This window comes from Mytilus trossulus, chromosome 14 (assembly GCF_036588685.1).
Source record: "Mytilus trossulus isolate FHL-02 chromosome 14, PNRI_Mtr1.1.1.hap1, whole genome shotgun sequence".
NCBI classification, from domain to species: Eukaryota; Metazoa; Mollusca; class Bivalvia; order Mytilida; family Mytilidae; genus Mytilus; species Mytilus trossulus.
This window is the reverse complement of record NC_086386.1, coordinates 2,958,339-2,975,132: the sequence shown is the minus strand read 5'-3', so window position 1 is coordinate 2,975,132 and position 16,794 is coordinate 2,958,339. Positions and strand designations below refer to the sequence as shown.

Sequence of the window (16,794 nt, the reverse complement as noted above, 5' to 3'; positions counted from 1 at the left end):
ATACCCGTCTTCGGTTAACCTTCGTATGTCCATCCTTTGCTATCGTACATAATTTCGGCACCATCGTATAGACTTCGTTATTCATCGTACTTGCTTCGGTCACTTTTTGGTATTTTAACGAGATCGGGACCAACTTCGTACGAACTTACAATTTTCGCATTCGGGTGTCCATCGTATATAAAAATCGGGACAGTGTGACGCGGGCATAAGAGAAAACGCGTAGGTTATAATGTTATTATGAGGATAAGATTGGTGGCAATCTTCAAGTACCGTTTTGTCCTGGATTACACTTCTAGTTTTTTTCAAGTCCATTGTGTTTGCTCTATTGTTTTTTTATTACCGTTCATGTTTTCCAAAAATTCTTTTGACAGAATATATGGTTTTCCTAATTGATTTTACTTTAAGCTCTTTATCCTTTCAGACAAACCTTATGGCACTGAAAAGCAAATTTATCGAAACTGTTCAGCAGATGTTCTCTACATATGAGAAAAAAAGCCACATGGTTCTCGAGACTGTGTATTTTATAAATTCGCGAGATCCCAAAGACCCTGAAATAAAGGAAATGACTGATAGGGTGGTTTGTTTTGCAATGCAACAGTCTTCATGGGGTATACGGAGACCAATGCTATGGGTACCACTGGAAATTCAAATTTCAAACATGAGATTGAAGAGCATTCATTTGATTTACAAAGAACAGCTTGGAGATGTGAACAAGCTGAATGGTGATCTAGCATTAGACGAGGATCAGTTTGAATATTTCTTATTAGCTCACCATTCCCTAGGTAAACTGATATATTACGATCTGCCGGGTTTAAACAAGTTTATAATAATCCATCCACCTGCATTAGTTAACATTCTCAGAGCGTTTATCACCGATGACATCTTTTGGTCAAAAGAAACAAATCTTCAAAAAATTTTGCAAACATTGAGAAAATCTGGAAAAATCTTCAAAAAAGATCTTCTACTTTTATGGGAACAACATGAATGTCAACGATACATTATAGATAACGAGACAAAATACTATCTTATATGCTTATTTGCTCACTTGGATATTCTTGTAGTCCCAAAAGGAGTAAATCGAAGTCCTCCTGCTGCTGATTTTTATCTTGTTCCTTGTATGGTTAGATCTGATTGTCCGGATGACTTTATAGACCTTCATGAATTGAGTGATAAAACAATATGTTTGATATATTCATTATCCATGCAATCTATTCCCACTTCTCTTGCTTACAAAATCATTGGAGGAGCAGCAAGTATTTGGACTTTTAAGGAGAATGAAGACGGAAAACCATGTCTTTATCAAAAGGCTGCAATCTTACTTGCAGGTGACGACAACGAACTACGTTTGAAGTTAGAAGACAAACGAATTATGGTGTATCTATCAAATAAGGAATCTAAAGATTATATATCACCTGATATTGCAGCAAGCATACAGGAATGTCTGACACAAACTCTTGAATCGTCTCTATTGTTTTATTATAACAGTTTTGGAAAGAAAAAGAAACTAGCCGATATCAAGAATTTGTTTGAGTTAAGAAGCGGCTTGATTTGCAATGACACTGTTTGTCATTTAGCTATATCTGAGGCAAACACTTTGAAGGGTTGTTGGAAATGCATGCACGGAGGGGAACATAATAGAAAGTACTTGTTAAGCTGGATTTTTAATAAAGTAAGTTCTTATGTCTGGTTTTATCGATCCTATTTAATCCAGGAGAGAGAATAAATGATAATCTACCATAAATTATTTAGATGATATTTTTGACGTATCTAGTACATTTTTATATTTTATAAATATTTTTATTTATTTATTTTTATACGTGAAAACTGGTAAAATCTACCAGATTTCTAAGTGATATAACTAAACATAATTTAATTTGATTAATGCATTTGAAATTTGATATTGCATAAATTGTTTTACATAAATTCTTAATAAATATTATTTTTCAGACACACAAAACGTGTTCAACTGACTGTCGAGGTAAGATAAAAACATTAGAAATTTTTTTGAGACTTTGTTATGGGGTTGCATTGTTTCTTTACATTTGAATAAATGCAACAGTAATATACCGGTGTTCGAAATTCATAAATCGAATGAGAAAAAAAATATTTCCGGGTTACAAACTAAAACTAAGGAAACACATCAAATATAAGAGGAGAACTACTACACAACAAAAACACAACACGCAACAATAACACACACAGACACGAACTTTAATATAACACTGGTCATTTCCCTACTTGGTACGGTATATTTTTTAAACAAAAAAGGTGGGTTGAACCTGGTTTTGTAGCTAGCCAAACCTCACGCTCTTATTGCAATATTAAATTTAACATTAAAATGACAACATTACATGACAGGACTACAGTACAAATCAATACAAGAACATCCAGGACAAAGAAAAACACATAAGACTCATCAGTGACGCTCGGTTCAAAATAGTAAAGAAAGTCAAACGAGTAAAATGTTGACAATCATTGGTGAAAGTAGTGAAAAATACGGCTACGGTTAACTTATCTATGCATGGGATAAGAAAATCCTTAATATTCAGAATAACTATTGCAAACAGTAATAGTGTAATTCGGCTTAATCACTTTGAAATGTTATCGCAACTTCAAATCGATAGCAAATTTGAACCAAAAGAAACCATTACAGATATTGATGATTGAAATAAAAATTAATATGCAATTAATTCAATATAACATCAAAGCTAAAAAAATTGATACCTGTGGGAACAAGCATTCCATCAGCGTTATAATCGCGATTTTAAAATATATCGTGGGTCGTATTTTAAATCAAACTAGTTTCAGAGAATAAGGTGTTCCCGGCACATTTTTTAAATGTTTCTGTCAATTTATGTACAGCTTTTGATATATAGTTAGGACTTCTGTCTATTAATGAGCCCCTCACGTTTACCTTAAGAAGCGATGTTTTGGTACCTCTTGATGTAGGGTTGCAATTGACATTATGAATATAATTTTAATTTCCGAAAACGAAATCATATAACCCACATTCATAGCTCTGATTCAAGGTACTTATGTGGCTTTACGTTTGTTTCCTTTTGTTTCCTTTCAGCTCTGCAGTGTCTATATTTTGTTAAAGATTTCGAATATTTTGACGTCGAGCATTGGTTCTCGTACTGTGCATCCAGAGCACACAAAATAGTATCGTTAATCTTCATATATAAATATATATATATGTTCAATGTGATCACCTAACGTTTGTATGTTATTCCCTTTTGTTATTCCGCATTTGCATGACAGGTATACGTATATAAAGCTGGAAATGCAACATAATCGGTCTCCTTTCTACATCTTACATATTGAGGTAAGATTTGCAGAGATATATCTCGAAAGCATCTAACTGACTCTGTTACAGGTACGAAGCAGGCTCTTCTGTTTCCGGTGGCTACCTTCTAGCGATTCTTGGTCATCGTGTTGTACATGGGCATGGTAAGAAGTGAAAGATCATTTAAATGCAAAGATGGGCTAGTTTTCTTGCTCCGATAAATGCACATATATACGTTAACTAGTTTATAGCTTCGGATATTTTTCCAGGTCCTGATGAGACAATGTTAAATCAAATCCCAAATGATAAACATCTGATGAGATTAACAAGTGAGATTGATATTCAGTTGTTTGAGAAGGTACTGCGCCAGCTAGATGATACTAACAACGTAATAAAGGAGTGGAGGAGATTTGAATACCAGTTTAGCAGTACTCATAATCCACTCGGTATCATGTTTATGACGCTACACTTTTGGAGAGAAAAAAAGTCCTGTGATCTTCAAAAACCTTCCTTGCTTGATATATATAGGGCTTTACAAACAGCAAACGTCAGCAAACATTCAATCTGTCAAGTATGTTTTATTACAACTATTGTCATATTTATACAAACACTGTATTTTTATACCCAGGTATTTGGGGATTTGATGGTCTCAAATTAAGTTTACTGGTGACGTATTAGCGGAGACAGGAAAAGGGTATTTGCGACCATCAAATCCCCAATTGATGCCGTCAGAGCTTAAAATACAATATTGTTATCTCCATTCTAATGAGAATGTCAATTGATGCCATGTTACAAAGTGACGTTATCCAATCAGAATGAACGTTACAAACGTTGATGCATTAGACTTACATATCTTTCACTGTAAATGAGTTTTGATGACAATTAGTTTTATAAACAAATGCGGGTGTCTGACTGACACAAGATTAGCACACGTGGACAGTGCTGTGTGGTTAATCAATGGAATCACTTGATAGATTTATGACCACTGACCAGCAATAAAAATAATATTTATGAAAAAGAGGTAGATTTGGGATATATGGAAAAATGAAGATAACGAATCCAAATAAAAATGCATTTCTATATTGGAAATGCCAAGAGAAAAAGGCAAAATAACTATTTGTAGACATAGGGAAAATCAAAATATAGAATAATGTTAGGGTATTAGAATTTCTTGTGGGATGTTTCAATATGAATCTTTTAAAAATTCATTTTCAAACCAAAACAAAAAAAATCACTAAGTGTAAAACACCATGTTGTCAATATGTATACAATTATAACTCTAGAAATTACCCGTACTGATCACCTAGACTGACCAACTTATTACTTTTAGTAACAATCAAAAATAAAAGTACTCTAAGTGATAAATTAATAAAAATCAATGTTAAAAAAAATTTTATGCATACGGTGTGCATTTTTGTAATTGTATTTAGAATTGCTGAAATTGAATGATGTCCAACTGGTCAAAACCTAATTGATTTAGTATTAAAGGCCAATCTTGAAGTAACTTCATGGTACATGTGTAAATTGTATTGAAGTTAATGGGGGTACATGCAGGAAAATCCTGATTTATTCAATTGTGACACATTCAGTTTTGTCAGGCAAATGTAGTTTTTAACGAATTAAGCTCTAGTTTAAAGTTGTCTGATTGGAGTAAAGAAATATTGTGCTACCTTACACACGTTTTTTTCTTTTTAACGTCTAACAATTTCTTTTTCAGATTTTTAGAGAAGACACTACATTACTTCGTAAATATAATAACGTTCTATATAAGCTTTATATTTCTTTTTGTGACAATTACCTAATATTGGACATATGAAGTACATTTCATGTACATTTCCAGTTATATAACGATGAATTTTCCGTAACATGCACTGATAAACCAATCACTACCTCCGCCCGTTTAGAGTATGCGCCTTTCAATACTAGTCATATTGTTTTTATTTTGCTTTTCTAACAGTTTTGATTCAAGTGCCTTTGATGAATCTAAGGTACACGAAACGCTTGTTTGATTGAAGGCATGCCTTTTTGAAATCATAAAACGCTACAGTTATTTTGAAAATTACAGATTGTTAGATTTGAAGGAGAATACATGATAAATTAGAACTAAAAACGCAAATGAAAAAAACTTGTTTTCAGTAATATCAGTATAAAGAAGCATACAATACAAGCAAAGTAGACCCATATTAGTTTTATTGTTAGTCTTGTATGGACAAAACACGCGTCTAGCGAACTACATTTAAAGCTCGTATTAAAATTTCGAATAAGTGAAATTAAACACGAGCAGTCATCATATGTTGTTTTATCATGATTTGTGTTACATCGCAAATCAAGCTGTTGATTTACATGTACTAGTCGTCTTTTATAAATGAGAACATTCATTACTTTTTTTATATAAAGTAATTGCTTATAGAAATACGCTGATTCATCTAGTCATAAGTAAACTCATCATAAATACCAGGTTTGACATTTTACATTTGCACCATACTCACGTTTCCTCTATCCAAAATACAAACACCAAAATACCGAACTCCGACGGAAATTCGAAACGAAAACTCCCAAATCAATTGGCGAAATCAAAAGCTCAAACAAATCAAACGAATGGATAACAACTGTCATATTACTGACTTGGTACATGCAATTTCTTATGTAGAACATGATGGATTGAACCTGGATTTAAAGCTAGCTTAACCTCGTACTTGTATGACAGTCGCATCAAATTTTCATTATATTGACAACAATGCGTGAACAAAAAAAAAACTTAATCGGTAAAAATGTCCAAATACAGCAGTCAACCATCAATGACGCTCGAATAACACGGCCAAATAAAGTACGAAGTTGAATAGCATTAAGGAGTTAACAAATCCTGAAGGTTTGCCAAATAGGGCTAAGGTAATCTACTCTTAAGGTATAAAATCCTTTGTATTTTTTTGTAGTTCCTTTGGAATCTATTACCTTCTTTCCGACTTTTTTTTAAATAGATTAACGTTTCGAAACATTTATAATTTTGTCTTAATGCTATTTATTTCTTTGTTGAAACATTTATTTGTTTTCATAGTGATTAGGATCATATACAATTTCGTGGTTCGTGATGTATTCTTTGTATGTTGTGTTATGTGTTCTTTTGTTTGTATGTTTGTTTCATTTTAAGCCAGGCGTAGTCAGTTTATTTTCGATTTATGAGTTTAACTGTCCCTCTTTTATGAACTTCATATGTTTCCTTCTTATGATTCAGCTAAGTGCTATATTTGTAATGATATTTTATTTGTTTCAGATATTGCTGACTCTCTGCATGATATACCAGGTGACGATTTATTGATATTTTATTTATTTCAGATGTTGCTGACTCTCTGCATGACATACCAGGTGACGATTTGTTGGAAGAGCTATCACAACGCATAGGAAATAGTGCTATCCAGTTAGGCATTGAACTAGGACTTAGCTTTAATGAAGTGCAAAAAACAATGGTCGAATATTCAAGAAACGTGTTTGATCAGATTAATGACATATTACGTAAATGGAAGGCTAGTTCAAGTGTTAACACGGTTTACTCCCTTATTGTCGCTCTTAAACGTGTAGCTCCATCCAGTGCAAACTATTTAAGAAAAAAATATTTGCGATAGCCAATTGTTCCGTTCTTGTTGAAACGCCTATACAATAAAATGATGTTTCGGTAAAACAAACACAAATATAAAATACAAGTTGTAAAGGAAACTTTGCATGAATTTAAAAGACGCAGTATTGCAACTAAAGTAAAGGGTAATAAATAAAAGAAAGGAATACAAAATTAATCTTGGTCAGAACAAAAGATCATTTATTAAGCATGGTTTTCAAGAATAAGACAGCAATACATTCAGGTCTTTAAAGATTTTTTGAAAGATTGTCAATAGATCAAGCCATCTTTCTTCTATGAGATATTTAGTAACATGAATATATTACCATATATTTTTAAATGCCATTAATTTGTAAACTGTAAACTAACATGTTTTCATCATATTTAGTCACAGCTTATGCGGTTAATGCGGGGTTCACACATTAACGATTATTGCTCCCGTTTGAAATCAGACAGCGATACGACACGAAAAGTGAAAAAGTCGGATTACTATCCTCAATTATCTGGAATGTCCTATCATTGTCTAAACACAGTCGTTTAAGTTCGTAACAGATTCCTACGGGTCGGGATGGGTCCGAATAGTTCGACGAAGCCCCCCGACAGTTACGTGCGTCCCGTAACATTAGGGGGAACTCAGCCGATTTTGTCTAGTCGGATTGCAATCATGTCTATGTCGTGACAGATTCTGCTGGATCGGGTCAAAATCCTTAAAGTGTTCGGTGTATTCCTAACGGTGCCTGTTGAATGGGAATGATGTGGGAAATTTTTCATTGTTGTTTTTCTGCCGATTGAATCAAAATTGGATCCTGTTCTTTTTGATTACGAACCGTTTTTGCCGAAATCGTTCCGGAACAGTCTCGTTATTAATACGTCAGAGTCCCGACAATCTTAAAATGCAATACGACTGAGATCAGACAAAGCCGTTTACAATGCGATATACCGGACCGTGATCATCCCTAGTATGCAGACAGTTTAAGAACGGATAACTTCCCTCAGTGTCGGTTAATTGTCTGGTCACTGTCTTATATCAGTCAGATTACATTCGGTAGAATCGGAACGCAGTCGTGACAGACTCGGTCGAATTTTACTAGGTGAAAAATACAATTGGATTAGAAGCGGATTGAGAAAAGAATTATCGGGATTCATTCGCTTAAAAACGGTATAATATCGACGCTTCCTGAACAATATCTGATTGGTGTCAAGATTAAATTATTTGTTTTACAAGTTTTAATTAAAGTTTGAATTTCCATTCACGATTCACATAAACTTGATCAGACTTTTGACAAATTTTAATCGGGAATGGTTCTGTCAAGGGTGGCAGTATTAATCGTGAATGTGTGACTCCAGCTTAACATCTTCACCAGTAATAGGTCATAACACTGGTATCTTCATATCTATTTAGTTTTTTTTTTAAATAGATGACAAGATATTATCAATAAAGAGTTTAATTTATGTATAGTTTTGATTTTAGTATCATATCATTTTAACATATAGTATGGTTTATTGAAAATAGAATTAAGTGTCGCCATTTATAACTTAGAATTCAATTACAGTAAGCCGTTGGATATTTTTAGATGTTAAATGTTATGATAAAGAACATGATATACTAAAGAAGCAATCACACAGAGAACTGATCCAAAATAATCAGACAAAATCCTGACAATAAAGAAGAATAGACGAAGACACCAACAACCCACTTAACAAATACACTTTACTGAAAAATATGCAAAACAAATTGAGAATGTGTCAAAAAGACTACAACCCGACTAAAGTGCAGAAAACAGCAGAAGCCTCTGGAGCCTCTGGTCTTTGTCAGTCTTGTATTATTTTGATTTTAGTTTCTTGTGTACAATTTGGAAATTAGTATGGCGTTCATTATCACTGAACTAGTATATATTTGTTTAGGGGCCAGCTGGAGGGCGCCTCCTGGTGCGGGAATATCTTCTTACATTAACGACCTGTTGGTGACCTTCTGCTGTTATTTTTTTCTATGGTCGTGTTGTTGTCTCTTTGATACATTCCCCATTTCCATTCTCAACTTTATAATGCAATTAATGGGTCTTAAGCACACCACACACCTGCAGGCAAACTTTAGTTGCCCCCTAAAAAAAATCATATATACTTAATCAGCGAAAATAGAAACAAGTATAATAACAAAATACTGAACAAAGGAAATACAAAATGGAAAGAACCGTGGTGTAGTGGTAAGTGCATCGGACTACTAACACAAAGGTTCCTGGTTCGATTCCCGTAGCGGGATGAAAATTTCAGGGATTGAACTTTCGGCTCTCCTTTGACACCATTTGCGAGTATGGTCTTTAGGAAGTGATGATAGTCCGTCGGAAGAGGACGATGAATGGCTGTCCAGTGTTAGGAGAGAGCCATATCCCTTGCACGTTAAAGACACCCATGTATATTTCGAAACAGAGCAGGTTTATGCTGCTACATGGCAGCACTCCCACCTGCATAGTGGAAAGGGATTCATATTAAGTGCAATACTTGTTTCCCAATCCACTATATATACATATGTTTACATTACAGTCTTTTATAAAATGGCAAAATGAAAAGCTCTAACACAACTACATTGTAACGAATGGAAAACGACTGTCATATTCTTGACTTGGTACAGGCATTTCATTATGTAGAAAATATTGGATTTAACCTGGTTCTATCGTAGGCTAAAACTCTATATTATATGACAGTCGCATAGAATTTCAATATATTGACAAAACTTTGTGATAAAAACAAACACACATTATATTAAAAACATAAATTATTTGAATATATCAGTCAAAATTGTAATATAATATATCAATATGAGAACAAATAACTGTTTCAACAAAGAAACATAAAATAGCATAATGGCTGGATGTATAGTAAGTAACGATCTATGTCATAAGTAAACAATCAAATATGGATAAACAGCAAAGGTTGTCAATATGCAAACACTGGATACTTTAGCATGTAATTAAGATAATAATCAACGTCAGTAGAATCTATACTTCAAGACCATCATGTATTATTTTTAAAAATTTAAACGGAATATTTATCAACAGGGTCTTTGTGTTGAACTTTTTCAGAAGCAGAACTGCAAGCTCCTGAATATCGAATGAGTTGGGAAACGTACATCATATATGCAGGTGAATTGGGTATATTGCTGCTAAGGCGCAGTACATTTATAATTTCAAAATTTAAATAGTCTCGCTTGTCATAGATTCTCGTACTGTAATGTTCTCGTAGTTTAAACGTTGGTATTAGTCTAACAATGAAAAAGTCGTGTCTGTAATTTATTTAATTTCTAGTTCTTGAGGAGATATTAATGGAACACAATCAGAAAAGTTAGAGTGTGAAATCAAATGATCAAGCTTGCTTGATTTTTTTTTTTTTCAAAGTGTCTGAAGAAATTCTGACTTATACAAACATAAGAAGATGTCGACAAGGAGAAGCGCACAGTTCGTTTCCATAGAAATGCCGATAATTTGTTGAAAAAGCCTACCTCCAAATTCAACAAATATTTTGTTAATTAAAAACTCCAGCATACTGATCCCTTGTTCTTCTGTGTTTCATGTTTTACCTTTATATTCACTAATAGCAAAATATGCCGTATGATATCCCAAAGTAATGAATTGATAGCGAATGCTACCAATTTAATATTGAAAGGCATTGAGGGTTATTTCCATTCGACATCTTTTTCATAAATTGTGGTATACAGGGTTGACAACTTTAAAGTTTTGATAGAACTAATTTCAGAGAAAGATCGAGATACAACAATAGCCGATTGATAATATAAATTGCCAAATCATATATCATGACATCATTGGTTTCTCTGTTTGTAAATGGATTACCACCCGGAACGCACAGTATTTATTTAGTGGATGTGTCATCTTTTACAGATTGCTACAATTTGATAGACATATGACGTGTGAAACAAATTATGTGTATAACACACACAACATTTGTGCTTCATTGCATCCTCATTTCTCCTGTTATTGGTACAACCACCTACTTCAGTGTGACTCTTTGAACGAAAAAAAGATCCGAAAAAATGTGATAGACACATAACAATTTAATGTTTGGACACTAAAAATGCGAAAACATTGCGTGAGATTTTAACCCCAATCTTAAAAACAATCCATTATTTGAAATCATAAGCCTTTTCAGGGCTTTTTTTATATTTATTATAATCACATTTCCTATTTTCATATCATAGTTTTAAAGTTAACATATATCAAACATTAATATCAATTATCGCTATTTTACGATTTTTTTCTTTAATTTTCCTGACTGGTAATTTCCTTTCTCAGCGGAATCGAGTGATATGAAAATAAACGCTAGTATATAAGGGGACACGTGGCGTTGCTAATGTAATTGACATGAAATTGACAACGTTGTCATAGGTAAAACAGTGATAAACAAATTATCATTGGTCATGTCAACTCGATTGCTTCTGCCAATTTTGCTGTACCAGCTCAAGCAAACAAAACCAATCTCGTTGAGATGGTCAACGATAATCTATATTAACTGTCATTTTTTCTGAAAAGAAAGTATTGGAATTAATAATTCACTTGACTGATTAGAGAGTCATATTACAACTTAATTGTTTAGATGAGTACTTTTTTGTAACATTTTTACTCTATATGTAATACAATTGAACAACATTCGAACTATTACAAGAAAATATACCCTAAATGTTCTACCTAATTAACATTTTGTGTCCTTAAAAAAACCACAAAAATGTAAGCATACGCAAACGTTCTATGTATTTTACCGATGGAGCCACGGCCACTACTGCAGATATAATTGTTATTTAGCAGCTATAGAGGTGCAATATAGTGATATTCCTCTTTTTATTTCGAAAGTTGTTTCATAGGTATTAGGCACACATGTAACCAATATAATTTTAGGGCAAAAAAAGTCAACAACAACAAAACCATAAATTTGTTTTGGATTGAAATGTATTCTAACCAACCTAAAAACACGATAAATTCCGCCTATTTCACTTTCATCATTTGTGGGTTATCAAACTTGCTATTTTGCTGACATATCATAATATATAAAAATCGAGATATTGACCAAATCACATGTTTATTTCTTGTTTTTATCGTAAGTTTAATTCTTTTAGCACTTTTTGAAAGGAGTGGGTTCAGTAAGACCCCTTTTTGGCCCCAAAATATAGCAGTTTTACAAAATTGTTAAAATGTACACTATAAGTTAGTCATTGGACAGTAGAATGCTTCTGCTACATATATATGGGCTGTTTTTGACAATCCAATGCACATATATTTACAATATATTTGTTGAATTTGGAGGTAGACTTTTTCAACAGATTGTCGGCATTCCTATGAGAACGAACTGTGCGCCTCTCCTTGCCGACCTCGTCTTATTTTCATATGAATCGGAGTTCCGTCAGATACTTGTTAATAACAAGAAGATCAAAGAAGCCAGGTTATTTAATTTCACTTTCAGATATATTGATGATGTTCTTTCCATTAACAATCCGAACTTTTCTGATTGGGTTCCATTAATATGCCCACCAGAACTAGAAATTAAAGAGACCACAGACACGGCTTCCTCCGCCTCACTTTTAGACTTATACCTCGAATTTGACATACACAGTCATCTTAGTACCAGAATCTATGACTCTATGACAAACTAGATGATTTTAATTTTGAAATTATCAATTTCCCCCACCTTAGTAGTAATATACCAACTTCACCTGCATATGGAATATACATTTCCCAACTTATTAGGTATTCAAGAGCTTGCAGCTCCTATTCAGACTTTGTAAAAAGTCACCAGTGTCTGAGCAGGACGTTGATGAAATAGGGATATGTCCTTTTTCTAAAAAAGTTCATCGGAAGATACCCAGAACTCGTTGATAAATATACCGTATCAACTTCACAAATAATACAAGATTGTCTTGAAGTATAGATTTTGCGTACTGAAGTTGGTTATCATCTTAATAACGTGTTATAGTATTCTTTTATTGGTCTTTTTTAATATTACTTGTGCTGTTAAGTCAGTTTTTGAGATAATTTTTTTTTTAATTGACTCTGTGGTTATATAAAAACATCATACTTTGAACGACAAAATTATTTCATTTACTAATTTTACTTTTACTTATAGATCTTGACATACTATGAATGACAAAATTATTTTATTCAATAATAATACTATTTCTGTTAAGTCTGTTTTTTATGTTATACATTTAACGTGAAACTGTACGTATGTATCCCGTCATACTTTGAACCACACATTATTCTATTTATTATTATTACATTTACTGTTGAGTCTGTTGTTTGTTATATCAACTTTACGTGACTATACATGTACAAATGTATGTATGCCTTCATACTTTGAACGACAAAATTATTTTTATGTCTACCTGTGCGAATTTCAAACGCGCAATTTTAAACCAGCAATGAAACCTTCTATCCTTTACGGGTAGAATTTATTTAGATAAAGTAAGTGGTATAAGAAAAGCATAACGAGAGTGTTAAATTTGATGTATGCCTTTTTGTGCTTTTTCAAAAATGTTTAAAATAACTTATTCAGGTAATAATTTTGTCATTATTTTCAAAGTAACCCTTTATCTCTTTACTCCTCTCAAATCTGATAAATTCTTTATTTTATGATATAAAATGTTGTTTAAAATCATGAAAACTACATTTAGTGTTAGTTTCTATTGAAAATTAAAATAACTCTATTAAGTAATTTTTGTATTTTTAAAATAAAAAATTACTTATATAAGTAATTAAAAAAAATAACTTGTTTAAGTAACGCCCCTGACTGTTGAAAGGTAAGTAGTATTTGATGATAATACATGACATATATAAAGGTTAAGGGTGAACACGGATGCGGCCACTTTCATTTTTGACAAAAACATCTGAAAAGTGACACTTTTTTGGTATATTTGGTAGATTTTTCATATTTGAGTTTGAATCAGGTCGTTTTTAATGACTAAATCAGTTCAAATTTTCACAACAATTTAATGAATCAAATAAAATAGACACTTAAGTGTGTAAAAAGTGGTCAAAATCTTTCGTCAGATGAACCTGAAATTTTAGGCCAAAATCGATCCTTACCGGACCTACTCCTTTGTCCTTCTGTGAAAAAAAAACCGCTTTGTTTCCGATCTCTAACTTTAGTTTACCTCAATCAAATGTTTGGAAACATGCTTTTTATTACAAAACTCAAATCAAGTACCAATTGCGTTACTAATAGTGGAAGATATTAGTAAGCAAAATGGAGGGAATTGTACAAATGATGATACAAGCATGAAAATTGGCACGAAGCATCATTATCATTTACTGTTTAAGAAACAAATGCTGGCCATAAAAAAAATCAATTTTTCAAGATGGCCACCACCTTTTCTGAAAAGGCTGTTTTTTCCAGGTTTAAAATACCTATTTTTCTTGAAATCATTTTCTTTGAACTTCTTTTGGAATAAAATATTATCAGATTTGAGATTTGTTGGCTGCCTTCCTTTCGTGTCAAATATATATTAGAAATGAATATTTAACATGTTCAGGGTTTGTGCATGCGCGAAAATGTTACATAATTCACACAAAAACAGTTGAACTATTCATTATTTACTTAGTGCTTTTGAATTTTTAATGACGCTATGCATTTGTTTGATACCATTTTTTTATAAGGTTATGATACACATGCGTTTAACAATTTAGCGCATGCGCAGACTATTCAAAAACATAAAGGGAGATTTGCACGCACTATAAGGGCACAATGATGTAAATCGTAGTTCATCTTACAGATGAGGATTTGGATGTTGTAAACATCTTTGTCATCATTTCCTCCCTCTTAACATCTAGGCTCTTCTGTTAAAGTTCGTGTAACTTTTATAATGCCACTGTTTGCTAACACGTCCTTTCAGGTGCAATAATCAAGCATTCATTGAATAAGGCGAAAAAGGCGGTTAACTTTCTAAATCCCGGGCAACCATAATTATAGCTGAAGATCAACCCCATTGGTATTGGCTAAGCAATTTCAGTAGGAATGGGCAGATTTGTGCGGAGAAGATGAGGTTATCGTCATGTTTGGTGGATTGTAAATTGTAATGACTTATTTTAAAAGTCTGAGTGAAATGTTGCGTCATAGTGGATGGACATAAGCCCTCAATGAAGCCGTTATTGCAACACCTAGAATGGTAGATTCTTTTCATATATGTTCATACGTAATAAGAACTAAACACTCATTTCGATAACAGCATTTGTTTTGCTTAAATTGATAATGTCAGCTTATAAATACGTAAACGGAGAACATATTAGCCATTAATCTGTGACGTTTAAGTATTTGTTCAACTGACGTAAGGAAAGAGAGTCATCTCGACCACAGTTTAATTTCTGGCGTTCAATTATGACTTAAGAACTTCTTCATTTTTCTATAGTACGCCCATTTTACAAATCATATATCGTACTTTACAAACAGTCCATTCTAAGCAAGATACGTATTTTGTTTGTCTTGATCATGTTAATTATGCTCGATGGTTCCATATCGCGATCCATTTCCGAGGCATGGCATCCCTTCACGAACATCACCCACAGGTTGCAATGGAATTTTCAGGTGGTAATTTACTTTGCGTAAGACCAGATAGTTGTTTTCTTATATCACAACTGATCAGGCACAAACACAGAATAATGCAATTGTGAAGGGCGATGTTGGTGCCATACGTGAAACGGAATATGCATTTAGGACGATGGATGATAGCTGGGCCAGAAGTCAGTAGACTGTTACTAGTATATGAATTTTAAATATCTAGTGGGTTGCTTCTTTTTTAACAAATAAACTACATCATGAAGTCTCTACGGTACACACAAGTATTTCTTAAAAAAAACTGTCATAGGCTTTCCAAAGTGATGAACTAATTTGGAAATTCATTTCTAGAAGAGTCGTCAGATTTGTACACAATTGGCTCAAGTTTTGTTTTCGGAAGCAAGTAAGATATGTATATAAACTCTAAGATATTGGGTCCAAACAATACGGATATCTTTTTATTCAAATGCAAAACGAAAGAAAATCTGCTTTTAATAACCAGATAAAAAAGAACAATTCCCTATAAAAGTAGTAAAATGAAACTGGAAACGTCAAAAAAAAGCAAGAGAACCTAACACGTAATTGCTATCTCTTTATTTCACTTTAATTTCGTGTTAAAGCAGACAATTTGACTTTGAAGACTCCTTTAGCCATGAAAACCAAAATGCTCCTCAGTATTTTTCTCAGAATGTCACGTTTAACAGTGGTATTAAATCGCACCAAATAGGTATACTTAAATGATTATGCAAATGATGTCATACTGCCTTATAGCCTAAAATCTTGCAACGATAAAAATATAAGTATCCAAGACCAGATATTGTATTTGATGTTTACATGTATTAAATGAATTATTTAAAGGCTTGGACGAGCAAAAAGGCAAGGTATTGGTGCTAAACGGAAAGTTGGTGGTACTGGTAACACGCCAAGGATATGGAGTAGTTTTCTCTGTGAAAATGACAACGAAGCGAATTTGGTCATGTTTCTAGCCGACGTAATTCTTTAGTGATTTTAAAAAATGCTTATGTTACTCAAGGTGAAAATATTCTTTGCAATTTCAATACGGATAATTCCCAGCTATCCCCTTACCATGAAGAAACAGATATACGGTTGATCATCCATGAAAAGCATGCTGCTGAAAATGATTGTTAAAGGTATTAATAACACAGATGCAGTAGCATTACAAACTGCAGCACTCGCAAGATAAGTTGTGGACAAATTGTGAAAAGGTTTTTATAGGAAGAAGGCTTTCTTTGGCTTCCTCTACATGTCATAGCAAATTGTTTAGTCCTCGTGTAGCCGCTCATCTTCTCTTTCATGCATTAAATGGGTGTGACAATGTGTCGGCATT

At 33.1% G+C, this 16,794-nt stretch overlaps 1 protein-coding gene across 1 annotated transcript in view; it reads left to right on the top strand.

Moving 5' to 3' along the window:
- LOC134696894 (uncharacterized) overlaps positions 1-6,906 on the top strand; it is a 272,055-nt gene extending 265,149 nt beyond the window's left edge. Inside the window, exons 12-14 of the mRNA XM_063558855.1 lie at positions 422-1,641; positions 3,377-3,450; positions 6,620-6,906. Of these exons, the coding sequence (XP_063414925.1) occupies positions 422-1,641; positions 3,377-3,450; positions 6,620-6,906 (1,581 nt within the window). The remainder of the gene's footprint in view (positions 1-421; positions 1,642-3,376; positions 3,451-6,619) is intronic.
- The last annotated feature ends 9,888 nt before the right edge of the window (positions 6,907-16,794 follow it).